This window comes from Achroia grisella, unplaced genomic scaffold, assembly GCF_030625045.1.
Source record: "Achroia grisella isolate CSIRO2021 unplaced genomic scaffold, CSIRO_AGI_Agris_v1 utg567, whole genome shotgun sequence".
NCBI lineage: Eukaryota > Metazoa > Arthropoda > Insecta > Lepidoptera > Pyralidae > Achroia > Achroia grisella.
Window position 1 is genome coordinate 1152654 of NW_026712947.1, and position 19134 is coordinate 1171787.

The 19134-nt window shown below is 34.5% G+C and overlaps 1 protein-coding gene across 1 annotated transcript; it reads right to left on the reverse strand.

Moving 5' to 3' along the window:
- Nucleotides 1-197: 197 nt before the first annotated feature.
- On the reverse strand, nucleotides 198-18490 carry LOC131848703 (synaptic vesicle glycoprotein 2C-like). The gene is made up of 10 exons (XM_059198640.1): nucleotides 18374-18490; nucleotides 13659-13817; nucleotides 13093-13255; nucleotides 9115-9236; nucleotides 7933-8177; nucleotides 6936-7084; nucleotides 5611-5761; nucleotides 4462-4745; nucleotides 2995-3122; nucleotides 198-424 (listed from the first exon to the last, which is right to left on the reverse strand). The coding sequence occupies exons 1-10, from the start codon at nucleotides 18423-18425 to the stop codon at nucleotides 360-362; spliced, it is 1518 nt and encodes a 505-aa protein (XP_059054623.1). The 5' UTR covers nucleotides 18426-18490; the 3' UTR covers nucleotides 198-359.
- Between the last annotated feature and the right edge of the window lie 644 nt (nucleotides 18491-19134).

Sequence of the window (19134 nt, forward strand, 5' to 3'; positions counted from 1 at the left end):
TGACCTACGCATTCGCTAAGAAAGGAATTTGATTAATTCTACCCCCAAGAGGATAAAATAGGGGATGAAAGTTTGTATGAAACTTTGTCAATTTTAAACCGATCGGGCTGAGACTTTGCATGCATAAAGCAACTATGACGTAGGCATACCCTAAGAAAGGATTTTGATAAATTCCACCCCTAAGGGGATAAATTAACGCAGGCGATGCCGGGGCCAAAAGCTAGTATAATATAATCTATTATTAATATCAGATCTTTTGATGTAAAAAAAGATAAAATTATTTATATTTTACAATAAAACTAGTTATAGCCTAAAATCACAGACATTCTAGGTTTCTTTGGTTGTGCAACCTCCTCGTATTAAACTACTGCTGGGTCCATTTGAGCTTTGTCAGGTGGTAGAAACCAGGCTGCAACAACGCTACCTGTAACATAAAAGACACTTTAGACGGCTCCAATGGTGTAACGGTTGGAACACCGCCTTACCTCCGATGGTCGCGGATTCCATTCCTCGCAAACATTTGTATTTGTATGTACAAAAAAATATGTAAGTATTTATATCAGTTTTTTTTAATGGAATGGTGCACACGCCTGCGCTAACGGTTTACGCTGGCGGGGCACCAGTGGAGGATGATAAGATGAACATGAAGTCAGATCAGTTAGCCCAACGTGACAAATTCACCGGGAATGTATCACGATGGTTTCCAGGGGGAACCGCTTAGAGGTCGACCTGACATGGTACAATGCTAGCAATGGGATCATTAGTCCACATTACTAACAATTGCCTTCCCCCGAAACATTTGTATTTCTATGTACAAAAAAAACATCAGTTGTACCCATAACACAAGCTTACCATGGGACTAGATGGCGCTGGGTTAAGTGTCCAGGAAAAAGAATTAATACAATACTTAAGGGGGTCTTCCTATGTGACGGCCTGTTTTTTAGGGATATTTTAGGATTTTTTTTCTACGACCAGTAAATATTTAGAGCTTCAAGTTTTTTATCATTTATTAACACATATTTGGACAGTATAAATATAAAATTTCAGCTAAAAATATTCAGTCAAACTAGAGTTACAGCGCTCTGAACACCCCCGCCTCGAAAAAAAAGAGCTCCCACTTCCTCCACGATTCCGGCTGATCGGCTTATCTGAAAAAAAAAAAACGGCGTTTTAATTTGTAGGCTTAAAAGCACGGAATGACCTATAATCAAATGAATATAAAAAAAATTGGATTTTTGATAGACATTTGAAATAAAAGTTGCAAATTAGGCGTTTTTTTTTTTTTTTGATTTTTGCTATAAAAAAATCGAAGTTTTGAAAATTTTCGATTGATAATAGTTCATTCCATGCGTTTCCATATATTGAGTGTGCCCTGTAAATTTTAATTCGGTCCAGCCGTTTCTGAGATACAATGGAGGAAAGTTTGAAAAACACAGTTTTGAGAAAAACGCGTTTAAAGTTTCAAGTCCGGACTCTCAATCGGCGATGCCTGGTCCATAGAGTATTCCTTCCTCTTCCTCGTGAAACTCTTTTAAAGCAGATTGTTCAGCTCTTGAGTCAATCCTGGCTTGTTTAACGACATCACTTACGCGCCGCTCAGAGCGTAAGATTCGCTTTTCATCCCGTTTCTCAACATACGCTTGGGCTTCACGACCAACAGGGCATCCCATAATCGACATAACTTTTAAAATACCTTGAAAACCTTCATTAAAGATAATAACTGCTAAGTAGCTATCAATTTCAACAACTTTGGGACCAGAATGAAGATGTTTAGGAGCGAAAGTCCAAATCAAAGAATTCAAAGATTCGTTACTAAACAACGAATTAATAATTCGTCTATCGATAAATCTTCGAAAAACGGTTTGATAGCTTCTTGGACTTGCGGAATTAGAGATGAAATTGGTCCAGTTCATTATTAGCTTCAGCCTTACGCCATTTACACCAAGACAAAATTGATGCTGAGGGTTTCCACTAAACTTTCTTTTTTTACTACGACCAGGATGAACATTTCCACTCGTACTTCCTTTCCGTCCACTCATTATGAAAAAAAATAATTTGTAGCTGTTGCTCTCTTCGAAGTTCAACCAAGACTAAAATAACTTCGGTAAAATATTATAACAATAGAAATTTCTGTTTAAGTCTGTAGAAACGTGTCTAAACTTGTATAAACAAATATATTAATAAAAGGGAGGCCAGGTATAAAGCCGACGGTACATAATAGGCCCGGTCTCTAACTGCCAACTCACCGCTCCGAACCGCTCTTTCTTTTACCTGCTGTATCTTTAAAACGACTTCGAATTTTCTAAAATCGCTTTACTACCGTATTCTAGACATGTTAAGGGAGCAATTTATGAAAAAAAAAATCGATTTTTTCAACCCATCACATAGGAAGACCCCCTTAAAATACCGGCTAAGTTAGTGATGATTTTAAAAATATCCTGCTCAAAGACAGGTAAAATGTCACTAGTTATAGGTTCATCAATTGAGTATAAACATCTTAACCGGAATACTTTAGTTCCTTTTTTAATTTATTAATTACTAGCTGTTCCCGTGACTTCGTGCGCGTGGAATTTAACTTTATTTTTCTAAAATAAAGGTAGCCTAAGTTACTCCTTATTACATCAGCTACCTGCCAAAAAGTATTTATGTTTATATGTATATAGTTGGAATACTGAGATATTATACTAGCAGTAAACGCGACTTCGCTCGCCATCCGATTTCTACAATAAAAGAATTTTTCTAAATTAAAAGTAGCCTAAGTTACTCCTTATTACATCAGCTACCTGCCAAAAAAAGTCCCGTCAAAATAGGTCCAGCCATTTCAGAGATTAGCCGGAACAGACAGACAGATAAAAATTGTGGAAAATGTTATTTTGGTGTATGTACCGTATTTATATTCATATGCATGTAGTAAAAAACGGTTATTTCAATATTACAAACAGACACTCCAATTTTATTTATATGTATAGATTAGAATATTAGCTTAGTACTTACTCAAGACGAGCAGTGACCAGAGGTAGAAAGTGACTTGACAGTGGTAGAAGATGAGGTTACCAATCAAGTTGATACCGACGAACGTACTACTCCTACCCACCATAACGCTGAGGCAAGCCACCATTCCCCTGAAAGTTTTAATCTACATGTACTAAATAAAGGCAGAGAAAGTAGTATGTAGGTTAAAGAAAAATGTTAGTTAGGATTACTAATCTAAATTGTAAAATAAAGACGTAGGAAATAAGATAATAGAAAGCCTGCAAATTTATATAGATGTGATCTTTACACTACCCCTTCAGATGACATAAATTTAAAGTTTTAATCTACATGTACTAAATAAAGGCAGAGAAAGAAGTATGTAGGTTAAAGAAAAATGTTAGTTAGGATTACTAATCTAAATTGTAAAATAAAGACGTAGGAAATAAGATAATATAAAGCCTGCAAATTTATATAGATGTGATCCTTACATTACCTCTTCAGATGACATAAATTTAAAGTTTTAATCTACATGTACTAAATAAAGGCAGAAAAAGTAGTATGTAGGTTAAAGAAAAATGTTAGTTAGGATTACTAATCTAAATTGTAAAATAAAGACGTAGGAAATAAGATAATAGAAAGCCTGCAAATTTATATAGATGTGATCCTTACATTACCTCTTCAGATGAGATAAATTTAAGTTAAGTGTAAAGTCAGTCTACGTCCCAACTTCGCGTCGAATGTACGCGTTACTAATAAGCCATGTAGCACACTATCCCATGAACTTAATGTACAATGTACAATTATTACATATTTTTATTCACAGGTAGTGAATATAAAGATGTACTATAATAAATTCAAATTCAAATTCAAATTCAAAAATCATTTATTCATGTAGGACATTTTAGCCGCTTATGAACGTCAAGTTTTACATTATAATTTTTTTTCCCTACCGTCCAGTTCGGTATATAGATCCAATTGAGAAGAACTGGCAAGAAACTCAATTGAATTACTTTTTTTTTTTAAATCCAGTTTATTTACAATGCATTTATATAGGTGTCTATGTCTAACATTAAATGAAAATCCCGAACATGAAAACTATTGCCATGCACGCTCGTCATTCAAGTAATCGTTTAGTGAGTAATAGGCCTTGCTGAGTAAATATGATTTAACAGATGTTTTGAATTTATTTAAGGGTAATTCCAATATATCCTTTGGTATCTTATTGTAATTTTTTATACCTATTCCCATAAAAGACCTATTGACTTTTTCTAAACGATACTTGGGGACAGCAAGTTTGTCTTTAAATCTACTATTAATATTATGAATATTGTACATACTGTATAATACTACAATAAATTATATAGCGACACCTCATCACATCATGTAAGTATAACGCTACTGTGGTGAGGTGATAACATCTCGCTACAATGTTTTTTTTGTTTGTTTTAATTTGATTTAAGAGTATTAAAATTAAAGCTAGTAACTCACCTGCAAGAAGTGGGATATAAATCAACAAAGTACGATGCCAGAACTCCCATACATAAACATGTGCATGTAAACATCATGAAAAAGAACACGCTGGATATAGGCTCCGGCATCAGGTTAAGGAGAACTCCACTCACTGATGATAGGCATAGGATTGATATTACCAGGCACCGTCTGTGGTTAGGAAGGTAGGATATGAGGAAGTTGAGGAAGGCGTAGCTGGTCTGAGTTGCCACGAACGTGAGTATCACGTTCTCTTTGATGTAGCCGAGGCAGATTTCTGGTGACTAGAAAAGAAAAGATATTAAGTGCATATGACAAAATTCTTTCAGCTTTAAATCTTTTGGATTTAAAAAGACTAACAATGAAGACTTATCTAATAAAGAATTTCTGTTTATATTATTATGATTACCCGGTACAAATTTCAATGTTTGACCAACCTAAATCCACTATATTTTTGTAAAAAAGGGGCAAGATTTGTCAGGGAGTATACAGTTATATAAAAGATATGGTACTTTGCGTACATCTAATTTATTGCAAAAACACTAATCAAAATAGCTACCGTTTTGTTCAAGATGGATAAATTAAATTTGCTTATTGTTAGGTTATAGGTAATATTATATTATCTGTGGTTATAGTAACGACTCAATCGTAGTTTGGTCGCCGAAGACTCAAAACTAGGCTTCGGAGCCATATCTGAGGTCTACTCATTCCTTCTCCTCTCCACTCATGAGTGTAAACTTAATATCACACGAAATTCCTAAAAATGTAATTCTGAACAACATAGTAAATGTTGTTCAGAATTACATTTTAAAAGAGCAATGCCCAAATTTCTTGCTCGTTCTTTTTGTGATTAGTCTGCGTTCCGAATGCATGTATGTTCCTAATGTTCGTAGAATAAAAAAAACACTATTAATACACATATAAATAATCTTTATTAAAATATAAGCACTTTACTTATATTTTAATAAAGATTATTTATATTTAGATTTCCAATAACGGTTGGAATTTGATCACCAATAGAGAAGGTCGTAACGCTTCCAGTAACAATGGTCAGGTTTCCGCACTAAATATTAGTGGTCTCACACATGCTAATGTTAGCGGAATTAAACAAAATAATATAAATCCTTAAGTAATATAATATCTACTTACAAATTTCTCTGCCGTAGAATTAACAGCTGTGTGTACGGCACTTGCATCGTTGGATATCAGCGAGCAAATGTTACCAGCAGCTGCTCCGTTTTCTAGGGATACCCTCACTAAGTCTAGAATATGTGACAACCACACTAGGGAGGTGTTGTTTCTGAAATTTACAGAACACAGAGTAAGTAAAGTTATAGATTTTTTCCCGGTTTTTGACACCCCGTCGCACCGATTAATAAGTTTGCTTTATAACTCTGACCAAAAATTTACGGCTTTGGTATAGCGATTTAGCTCACCGCTTTACTTTACTTCCGATGGATGAATGTTTATTTGTATTCATAATTATGATTGTTTGTATTAGCCTGGGTTTTTTCTATCTAAATATATATAACTCAAAGGTGACTGACATAGTGATCTATCAACGCACAGCCCAAACCACTGGACGGATCAGGCTGAAATTTGGCATGCAGGTAGATGTTATGACGTAGGCATCCGCTAAGAAAGGATTTTGATTAATTCTATCCCCAAGGGGATAAAATAGGGGTTGAAAGTTTGTCAATTTTAAACCGATCGGGCTAAGACTTTGCATGCATAAAGCTACTATGACGTAGGCATCCCCTAAGAAAGGATTTTGATAAATTCCACCTCTAAGGGGATAAATTAACGCGAGCGAAGCCGCGGGCAAAAGCTAGTGTGTTTATAAAAGTATATCTATCAGTTGTCTAGTACCCATAACCAGCTCTGCGTAGCTTGGGACTCAGATCTACAATTCATCGATGTGTATCTAAGAAGTTAACCAGAGATGTAAGCTACATCCATGTAAAATTTCATTTAAATCGGTCCTGAGATTAGCCTGTACAAACAGACAAACAGACAGAGAAGCAATAAATTTGAAAAAAAATCTAAATGTGTTCTATTTCACTACTAAAATTCCTCTGACTCTGTTTTTGGCGTGTACAGAAATTCGATCTCTACTGTTTCATTATGTATATAGATAAAATGAAGAGAGAGTATCTCTGTCTGTGTGCTTGTCTATTGAAGTTGTATTGCAACACCAAATAGACATAGGCTCGGTTATCTTATATAGAAAAACTACTAACATTCATCTGACTCGGTTTTTAGCGTTTTTTTTTCTACGTACAGAAATTCGACCTCTACAGTTTTATATGTATAGATAAAGTAAAGAGAGAGCATCTCTGTCTGTTTGCTTGTCTATTGAAGTCGTATTGCAACAAGAAACATACGTAGATTAGGATATCTTATATAAAAAAATCATAGTATGTAGAGATTTTGTTCTAAAAAAAGCTATTAAATTTAATTATTTATTTTCTTACGTTACATAGACAACGGCGACGATATAAAACAGTTGCAATGTCCGGAACAGCAGTGGTCGCCTGAACAGCGGCGCGCTCTGCTCGTAAATTCTTCGAACTAGCGACGTTTGTTTCTTTACTAAATCCTCGTTTAACTTTATTGACTGCACCTGAAGTGATAAAAGAAATTCTATATTCAAACTTGACGGCTTCAGTAGTACAGTGGTTTAGTATACCGCCTTATTCCCGATGGGCTCGAGTTCGATTCCTCGCGCGGTACAAAACTTACATACTCATGGTTCTGGGCATTTTTTTATAGTATCTACTATGGTGGCAAACGGCCTATCAGATGGTAAATGGTTACCGTAGAAGAAGTGTTACGTGCGCGTTGCCGACCCTTAAGAAACCTTTTATGAGTATATTAGGTATGAATCTACAAAAAAGTTTTTACTCTTATGTATGATAAAGGAATGGTGCACCCGTCTGCGCTAACGGTGTAATCTGGCGGGACACCAGTGGAGGATGATAAGATGAGCATAAGGTCAGGTCAGTTAGCCCATTGTGGTAAATTCACCATGATGGGTATTCGATGAATATGGCACAGGACTCGAATAGAATAGTTACGTCACTGACCGTCTTGTTATCGAGTAATGAAGGACCTTATAAAAGGTTAATTTATACTCAAATATGTCTTATTTCTTATCAAATGACGTAGCGACTTCTATGTTGTCAAGGTCTTACTATATAAAAAAAACATCTATTAAAAAAAGAACACAAGTTTCTTGCTCATTCTTCTTGTGATGAAAGAGAAGAGACTATTCAAAACTTATAAAAAAAACAGTTAATTTATAAATTAAATAAGGGTGTAGTAATCAGCATATGCTGTCACTTTTGTCAAGAGGAAATAATGTAATCAGTAGCTGTAATCTGAACAGACCAGTCCCCACAAGCATCCGTTCACGAGTATGACGGATGTTCCGTTTAATCGTATTTAAGTACTACGGACTGCAATACGTACCTTAAAGTCCTCTTTACAATATCTATGATTAATTTCATATATAGCCTTCAATACTTCCAAAGATTCTTCATTCTTCCCCAAATAAGCAAGGAATTTCGGTGATTCATAGAAGAAGTAAATAGCAATTCCTCCTATACCGGATGGTAATGCTAGAACAATCATGAGCAGCCTCCAGGGTCTGAAGATCACTGCCAGACCAGGCAGTGGTAGCTCGAAGTCTAAACTCAAGGTGGGATAAGCTAGAACTGAAAAAAAATTGTGATTGACTAACTCTTGTACGCAGCTTCGTTTACTTTTTCGTATATGTCCGTTGTGGTGATATTACTTTAAATTTCATTAAGATATGTTCAGGTATTAAAAATGTAACAAATAGACAGACATTTTCACATCTATGCCATGTGGGAGGGTGCAGCTGGTGTTTGTTTGAAAGAGGAGCCTCAAAATTATTTTTGTCAGATGTCAGGTGCTTGGATCTGTAGCACTGCGACCTATAGAGATCTATCGCGCTCGCCCTTATTCAGAATTCGCTACCTAGACCCGTCAGGGACAAAAATTGAAGGATATTCTTAGGAGCGATGGTTTTTATCTCTTCATGATAGGATTACTTTCTATAAAGAAATTAATAATTAACGTAGCAGGTTAAAAAATTTATAACATTACATACACATTTGCAACTAGAACTGAACTGAACAGATTTTGCTGGTATACCTCTCGCTACCAATAAATTAATCTAAATATATGTAACTCAAAGGTGACTGACATAGTGATCTATCAACGCACAGCCCAAACCACTGGACGGATCGGTCTGAAATTTGGCATGCAGGTAGATGTTATGACGTAGGCATTCGCTAAGAAAGGATTTTGATTAATTCTACCCCCAAGGGGATAAAATAGGGGATGAAAGTTTGCATGAAACTTTGTTAATTTTAAACCGATCGGGCTGAGATTTTGCATGCATAAAGCTACAATGACGTAGGCATTCCCATAGAAAGGATTTTGATAAATTCCATCCTTAAGGGGATAAATTAACACGAGTGAAGCCGCGGGCAAAAGCTAGTTACAGAGACAATTCTATCAAGAAACTTAATACGTAGCTTGCTAGAAATGTTATAATATTACATAATATTGCCACAAACTGAACTGAACTGAATCGAACTGAACTTAATTGAATTGAGTACTTACCAGCAGCGACTGCAGGTGACAGCAGCAGGAGTGACGTCATCAACAGCATGTACTTGCTTCTCAGCCGCTGTATACAAGACTCCCCAACCAGGGTGTACGTGACTGAGTTGGCGGCACACGAACTGGAATTAGACAAGAATTGATTTGGTTGAGTCAGTTATATTGTTGTAAGTAATTAATTTACAAAAATCCTGTATCTTATCTATACATATAAATAAAATTGGAGTGTCTGTTTGTAATACTGAAATAACCGTTTTTTACTATATGCATATGAATTTAAATATGGTATATACACCAAAATAACATTTTTTACAATTTTTGTCTGTCTGTCTGTCTGTCTATTTGTTCCAGCTAATCTCAGAAATGGCTGGACCGATTTTGACAGAAGTTTTTATGGCAGGTAACTGATATAATAAGGAGTAACTTAGGCTACTTTCATTTTAGAAAAATTCTTATATGTTAAAATTAAATTAAATTCCACGCGGACGAAGTCGCGTGTACAGCTAGTTAATAATATAATATAAACGTGAATGTTTCTGAGTATGGATGGATGTTTGTTACTCTTTCACGCAAAAACTACTGAATGGATTTAAATGAAACTTTACAATAATACAGCTTATATATCAGAATAACACATAGGCAATAATTAAAAAAAATATATTAGGTATGTAAATTGGGCAAAATATAATGATGGATCAAGCAAGTGTAATGCTAGTTAAACTATATTTCTGACCAACTTCTGGAACTGTTAGAATTTTTTTTTAATTAAGTAACAAGAATTTTTGCTATATATAGCTTCAATGATGTTCTGAGAACAAAAAATAGAAATGCAACCATTGATCATCTTCTCCTTTTAAGTTATATAAATTTCTTAATTTGAACTAACAATATTTTAATATATTGTAATATAAAATATTGCTTATGTTTTAAGTTTGCCCCTGGAGCGGGCGGGCCTCCATGACGGATTACCCCAAGAAAAAAAAAAAAAAAAAAAAAAAAACAAAGGTAAACTATATTTCTGACCAACTTCTGGAACTGTTAGAATTTTTTTTTAATTAAGTAACAAGAATTTTTTCTACATATAGCTTTAATGAAGTAGTTCTGAGAACAAAAAATAGAAACGCAACCATTGATCATCCTCTCCTTTTAAGTTACATAAATTTCTTATATTAATATTTTGTAATATTAAAATATTGCTTGTCTTGTAAGTTTAGAATTGTTTTCACTATTACTTTGATACCTTATACTAATTAGTAAGTTTCATCACAATCCGTGCAGTATTTTTTGCGTGAAAGAGTAACAAACATCTAGCCATACTCACAAAATTCGCGTTTATAATACTAGCTGTGCCCGAGGTTTCACACGCTTTAAATTTCAATATAAAATAAGCCTATGTGTTATTCTTTTTTTTTTTCTCTTTATTTTTTTTTTTTTTGGGATTTTTGTGCACATAATGTGACGATGACAATCCCATCGTACCTATACTAAATAACAAAAATAAACTAAAAATCTTAATCTAATATGATACCATCCAGAACAATAACTTGGCTGCATCGGAAGCTGGTTCAGCCAATATTTCATGAAATACTCCTACGTCTAACCTATTTAACATTAAAGCTTGGATGGTATATTCTCTTTTATATGCGTTACCAACACATTCCATTATAATATGACAGATCTTCTTCTTTTCCACAAGCTTCACAATTAGGGGATATCTTTTTTTTCATTAAATAAGCAAATTTATTTAATGGAATGTGTCCGGAATTCTATTCGTGAGTGCGAACCATTACTGTATCGTTTTAGACCATATTCCCTTGACTTTGATCTTTCATCAAAATATTCTTTCCAGCTTTTATAGCACTTTTTTTTATACTTGCTTAGTATCTCTGAATAGTCTGGTAACACATTAATAATTACTCGTTCAGAGCAGGCTTTTTTGGCCAAAGTATATGTGTTATTCTGATGCATAAGCTATATTACTGTAAAATTTCATCAAAATTTGTTGAGTAGTTTTTGCGTTAAAGAGTAACAAACGTCCATCTATACTCACATACATTCACGTTTATAATACTAGCTGTACCCGCGGTTTTACCTCGTTAAATTTCAATTGTGTTATTCTGATGCATAAGCTATATTACTGTAAAGTTTCATCAAAATCCGTTCAGGAGTTTTTGCGTGAAAGAGTAACAAACATCCATACTCACAAACTTTCGCGTTTATAATATTAGTAAGATGGAGTAATCCTCCAAGTTATTTTTTTTTATTAATTTTATTTGGCTCTATTGTTTTTATTATCACATTTTTTTAACCCTCCAAGTTAATACGTGATATGTACCGAGGACACATTCTCACTAAGTAATATAATTTAATCTTATCAATACACCACAGCACGTATTGGGTTAACGCGTAACACATGCCTGGCATCATTTTTTTCTATTAACCATTTTATTCGATTCGATACACGCACGAGTTTTAAAAAAAGGTAATCAAATACGTAATACTACGTTTACATTCAGCCGCTTCCCCTGCCACTCGCGCTGCCGGAAATATTGCCGGGTGACAACTGAGCGAGAGGGCTGAATGTAAAAACACGCTGCCACTCGCGCTGCCAGTTCTTTGACTCGCGCACGAAAAACCGACAATCGAGGGAGCGCCGGGCAGCGCGAGTGACAGCGCCAATGGCATGGGAAGTTTTTCCACTCGTGTTTACACTCTTGCGCTGTTCACTTCCCTGCCCACTTGGGCTGAGTGTAAATAGGGCATAAGAATTGCGACACTGAAGTGGCAATGGGCAGGGCATATAGCTCAAGCAGCAGATGGCCGTTGGGGCAATAATGTCCTCGAGTGGCGACCACGGCCCGGAAGACGCATCGTGGGAAGGCCTCCAGCAAGGTGGACTGACGATCTGGTCAAGATCGCTGGAAGACATTGGATGCGAGCAGCGCAGGACCGATCGTCGTGGAGATCTTTGGGGGAAGCCTATGTCCAGGAGTGGACGTCTTCCGGGCTGCGATGATGGTGATGATGATGAATCAAATACAATTTGAACACTAATGAGAGGTATAGAAACGGTCTTTGTATATGCCGTGATGAGGTCCTACAATGCTGGTATTTTGCAGATACCTTCATCTTTACTTGATATTATAAATGCGAAAGTAACTCTGTCTGTCTGTCGCACTTTCACGCCAAAACTGCTGAATTTAAATGAAATTTGGCACACAGATGAATAGAAAGGACATTTTAATGTGAAAAAAGGGTTGTAAGAGGTTGAAAGAGGGGAAGAAAGGTTGTATGGAAGAAAAATGACGATTATTTATAAAGTTAAAATTTTAAAAGGAAACTTATTTTCTAGCTGTTGATTAAATTTAAATAAATATGACATTTAAAGTTTGTAAAACTGTTACCCTTAAGAGGGTAAAATAAAATAGGGGATGAAAGTTATAAATTAAAGATATAAGTATGGACATTATTGGACATTTGTCATTCGTTGTTTATTCCACGCAGGCGAAATCGCGGGCACAGTTAGTACTATATAGGCAATCTGTACATATAAATAAAATTGGAGTGTCTGTTTGTAATATTGAAATAATCGTCTTTTTACTACATGCATGTGAATATACATACGGTGCATACGCCAAAATAACATTTTTTACAATTTTTGTCTGTCTGTCTGTCTGTTTGTTCCGGCTAATCTCTGAAATGGCTGGACCGATTTTGATGGGACTTTTTTTGGCAGGTAGTTGATGTAATAAGGAGTATGTTAGCTACTTTTATTTTAGAAAAATAAAGTAAAATTCCACGCGGACAAAGTCGCGAGTCTTTTATATAAAAATGGAAGGCGTTGAAATATGGAATTCAAGATTGTGCAGACGAAGTCGTGGGTCGAACTTTATCAACGTTAAAACTTAAATGAATGATGTTAGAATTTAGACTGACAATGAATGACAGGTTAATATTAATATATTAAAATGTACTTACAAACATACAGATAGAAATTTTATGAAGCCAAGCGCGATCCAGTGTGGGGTTATACTGCATAGGCATGATAGAACAAAACCAGCTTGCATAGACAACACCAGAGAGAACCTCCTGCCTCGGGTATCAGAGATGTAACCCCACAGATATGATACCAGAATTATACCTGTAAAAAAATTAGTTATTTGCTTGAAATCATGAAGCAAAAACTTTGTACACCTTTTTACGACAAAAAAGAATCTATGTATCAGTTCTCTAGTACCCATAACATAAGCTTTAGCTAGCTTAACTTGTGTCTAGATGGCGCTGTGTGAATTGTCCTAAGATTACCATTATTATTATAGTACTTATAATAGAATAATCTTTATTCGAATAAAGTTAAATTGAAGCACTTTCTTTTAGATTATAAAAATGAGAATAATGGCGCTCATTTTTATAATCTAAGTTAACGTTAAAGTATTTAAGTTTAAAGAAAATATGTATGAGTGAGTTAGTAAATGAGTTTGACTCGTTCATTCACTCATTGAGTGATTGAATGAGTAAATAAATAAATATTTGCAAACATTTACCAGCAAAAGGAAGGGATGCCAGTATACCCTTCTGTGAGACGGTGAGCTGAAGGTCACAAGCTGTGGCCACTACCAGTGTGAACCCGAACAAATCCACGCCGATGGCTAGCAGTAGCAGTGAGCTTGTGAGTACCAGCAGAATATTGTACAGACCGTTACCTGCAAGAAATGAGAGAAATAGAAATAATCTTTATTCAAATAAACTCATTACAAGCACTTTTGAATAGTCATATTTTGATTGTACCACTCATTCGGAATGCAGATTCATCACAAGAAGAATGAGCAAGAAACTTGTGTGTTGTTCTTTTGAATAGATATTTTTTTTACATAAATAATTACAGTATAACAAGTAAGAGACATGCGATAATCAACATAGAAATCGCTACGCACTCATTATTAATGTAATCAGATAATATTGTCAGTGCTATGGATTTAAAGTTTTTCTATGAAAACATTATTATCGTTAACACATTCTTCAATTTTGTAGTAAGCTTTTATAGATAGAAATTATAAAATATAAAATAAAATTGAGAAAATATGTACTTATTCGTGGTGTAGTGAATTAGCATACTGCCTTATTTTCGACGGTCGCGGATTCGGATCCGAGGACAACACAGACAATTTAATCCACTAGACTAATTTCGACAATCATTTTCTCTGGGTCCAAAACTACTAAAATGTTTGAGATAATTGTATTATACTTATATTAAACTTAGTGATAGTCAGATGCGGTTTCGTGGATGGAGGAGCAGGATCTATCTATCTATCTTAAAAATTTTAGACATTTTCGACTGGAGGGAAATTGGCCACATTGACCAGTTCCTGACTCGCGAACCATTTGTATTCATGATTACGACTCCACCATTCATTTCATTCATTCGTTCTGAAAGCACAGTCACAAGAAGAACGATAAAAAAAATTGTGTGTTGTAAGAAAGTTGTGTGTTGCTTTATTAAAGAAATATTGTTCTGCATTACATATAAGAATTCTATGTGAACACAAACTGACAAACAGTAAGATTGAGATATATAAGATTCTCATAGTTATCAGAACAGACCTGTCCAAAAGCGGCACCCGTTTACTAGTGTAACGATTGTTTTTTCTTCAACATCTCGTTATCAACTGAACGTGATAATATTTTTTTTAAATATATTATTTAGATATTGTAATTACTGATTTAATGGTGTATAAAGTCAATTATTGTTTGTGTATAATTTTATTACCAAAAAAACCACACTGAAAAAAGCGTACTGGCCATATATCAAACTTCTTTCGTAGTAACAAAGTTAATATTTGAAATTATTTTATAATTATTAGTTGGTAATTTCATAATTAAATTGAATTATTAGACAATATATTGATATATTTTTTAAATAACTATTGTGGTAATCAAGCATACGGCCCATCTGATGGTAAACGGTTACCGTAGCCTATGGACGCCTGAAACACTAGGGGTGTCACATGCGCGTTGCGACCTAGTTAAATTGATATCAATAATAGTGAAGTTCGGTAGTTTTGTACGTCAAAGGAAAAATAAATACATATTAACTTTAAGTTGCAAGTAAAGTTACTGATTTCAATTCGAAGGAAAAGAGCACCACAAATTATTTCATTTACTTAATTTAGTTAGTAAGTAAGTAAGTCATTTATTCGCATTACAGACAGATATGTACCTAACAATAAAGACCCAGTGACAGTAGTAGGCTGCGCTGTAATATGCCTTTTTTCAGTAGGCATGCACATTTTATTAATAAACCTAATAATTACATATATTATTATCTACATTATAACAATTAGTATAAATTTATAGATTATTACATTTATTATTACTTTATTTTTATTTATAATATTTATAATTGAAATAATCGTCCAGAGAGTAAAAACAGTGTGCCAACAGCCATTTGGTTAATTTATTTTTAAAATTATATCCTGTCAATTCTATTAGATCTGCGGGTAAAGTGTTATATATTTTGTGTATCATGTAAGATATATTTCTTTGAAATAGGGTTAAATTACTTTTGGACAACACTAACTTAATTTTTCTGGAGGATCTTACATTATTTTTTATTTGACAGTGGGATGTTAACATAGATAAATTCTGTTTTACAAACAAACATATTTCAAATATGTATAAACACGGCAAAGGAAGATATTTAGTGTTTGATACATTGGTCTACATGAATCTCTATTACCTAAATTACATAGTGCTCGTATACATTTTTTTTGAGCTTTGAAAACAGTTTCGATCTCAATGGAATTGCCCAAGTGAATTGTTAAACGACATAAGTCCTTCCTTGGTTTGGAGTGCCATCTGCACTCGCCCCCTATCGTCCGGTGAAGCTGTAAAGGCCAGCTGCGGCCAGCAGCATTAGAGTAGTGCAAAAAAAGCAAAAGGCAATTTTTTTCTATTTCTATTAATAGTGGGTTATGTGTGGGCTACAACCACATACGATGTGTATTGGCGTTTCCTCTTTAGTTTAGCAAAAAGTTAGTAAATTTAGTAGTATAAATAGATATTAATTATTTAGATCTACGATACAGGTAAATTAGTGTGTTAATATGTTATCGTATTATGTAACTCGTATAATATGTAACTAGCTACTCATCCCGACTTCGCACGGGTGTACCTGTATAATATATATAAACCTTCCTCTTGAATCACTCTATCTATTAAAACCGCTTCAAAATCCGTTGCGTAGTTTTAAAGATTTAAGCATACATAGCGACTTTGTTTTATAATATATAACTAGCTACTTGGCCCGGCTTCGCCTGGGTGTACATGTATTGTACATATAAAAAATCCTCTAGAATCACACTACTTATTAAAAAAATCGCTTCAAAATCCGTTGCTTAGTTTTAAAGATTTAAGCATACATAGGGACGGACAGCGACAGCGACTTTGTTTTATACTATGTAGTGATAATGATTCTTGGAGAAATTGTCAAGATGGAATAACAGACCTGACTCGCGATTTCAGTCCAAAACTACTGAACCGATTTAAATGAAATTTGGCACATAGTCTAGACTTTTAGGAAGGATATAGGCTAGGTATAGGTACATACTTTTTAATGCGAAAAAGTGTTGTGAGGGGTTGAAAGGTTATATGGAGATATCCTCATTTTTAATGCTAGAAGCTTGAACCTTTTTATAGATTGTTGATATAAATATGATATTCATAGTTTGTAAAAATTTTATCATTAAAGATGTAAAATAGGGGATGAATGTGTATGAAAATTAGTTATTTTTCGTCTATTCCAGGGGGACGAAGTCGCTGGTACAGCTAGTCTATACATATAAATAAAATTGGAGTGTCTGTTTGTAATATTGAAATAAACGTTTTTTACTACATGCATATGAATATAAATACATACACTAAACATTCAGTACATACACTAAAATAACAATTTTTGTCTGTCTGTCTGTTTGTTCCGGCTTATCTCTGAAATGGCTGGACCGAATTTGACGGGCCTTTTATTGGAAGATCTGATGTAATAAGAAGTAACTTAGGCTAAGTTTATTTTAGAAAAATTATTTTATTCTAGATTGCTATTTTTATCTATTCTTATTTATATTTTATTATTCAATTGATCTAAAATAAAATAATTTTTCTAAAATAAAAGTTGTGACAAAATCTGATGTAATAAGGAGTAACTTAGGCTAAGTTACTCCTTATTACATCGATACTTACTACACACTGACTACATCGATAAATTCCACGTCTAATATAGTTAAATTCCATGCGGACAAAGTCGCTGGCATAGCTAGTAAAAAAAATAGGGGCGAGCCTCTTTTAGACGTTATTTAGAAGGCATATAATGTTTATTAACTGCTCCATTGGCTATTTAAACGTTTTTTATTGATGGTAATGATGATTTATTAATTTGCCCTGTACCGATGCCCCATAACTGATCGATATACTCGATTGGTATGACATTTCAATTTATTTAATTAAATTTCTATAAACAAATTAGAATCCTAAATGACATGGGATTGTTAGTAATGTGGACTAATGAATCCCTTAAAAATTTAAAATAAAATGAAATGGTGCACCGTGCGCTAAGGGTTTACGCTGGCGGGGCACCAGTGGAGGATGATAAGATGAACATGAGGTCAGGTTAGTTAGCCAACGTGACAAATTCACCAAGAATTTGTCACGATGGTTTCCAGGGGGAACCGCGTGGAGGTCATCCTGATATGTTACATTGCTAGCATTAAGATCATCATGGTGAGAGGAGCATGAGATCAGTTCAGTTAGCCTATCGTGACAAATTCACCAAGAATTTATCACTATGGTTTCCAGGGGGAACCGCGTGGAGATCATCCTGACATTGCTAGCAATAAGATATAATATAAAAGTTGAATATACATAGTACTCATGACCCCATTGTCAACAATGTATGACGTTTGATCGACTTCCACGCGGTCACCACTGGAAACCATCGATTGGCCACGATTAGCTAACTCATTATATCATCCACACTGTTACCACGCTTATACACTTTTTTATTTTCACCCATTAAATTGCCCCTGCCTTCACCATCTCGTATAACCGCCGTGAAAGTATTATATTATTATTATGAATATCTACTATCCAATTTGACAACAATAAACTGTCTGTATATGATGTCACAAAAGAGAAAATCAAGGGAAAACACAAGGAAAACATCACATTTCCACTTTTCGTAAAGCTCGTGGAAAAATCTAGAAATTTCTACCGGTTCTTTCCAGTGCCTCGTCAAAGGAGGTCTCTTCAGTCTTGCTGGTCATGGTAGTGGTGTGCAGTGGCCGTGCGATTCTGTTGCGGTTGGTGCGCGACGAACGCGCGGTAGTGGTGCGTGCGCCGCGATTAAGCACTGACTGAATGAAAGATTCTCAGCAAAATCAAAGTCACTATAAGAATGGCGTACACTGGTACATAAAAACGCTACACTTTCTATACGACTTTTGTTTTCATAACATAATTATAACTAGTAGTCGCCTAATGGTTGAAATACGACCATGATTAATTTAAATTTTAAGTTTGAACATTACCTTTATAGATACACTAGCTGTACCCGCGACTATGTCCGCGTGGAATTTAACTTTATTTTTCTAAAATAAAAGTAGAATCAGTTACTTTTTATTACATCAGCTACCTGACAATAAAATTCCCGTCCAAATCGGTACCGCCATTTAGAGATTAGCCTAAATAAATAGACAGACAGTTAAAAATTGTAAAAAATATTATTTCGGTGTACCGTATTTATATTCATATGGATGTAGTAAAAAACGGTTATTTCATTATTACAAATAGACACTCCAATTTTATTTATATGTATAGATGTATAGATGACCAGCACGACAGACATTACGTCGCCAAGTGGCATGTGTTCGTAATCCAAAGGTACAAGGTATCTTTTTATGTGTACATCAATAAAAATACTCGTAATATTTTTTTATTATATTAAAAAGTCGCCGGCTCGACTAGTATATATTT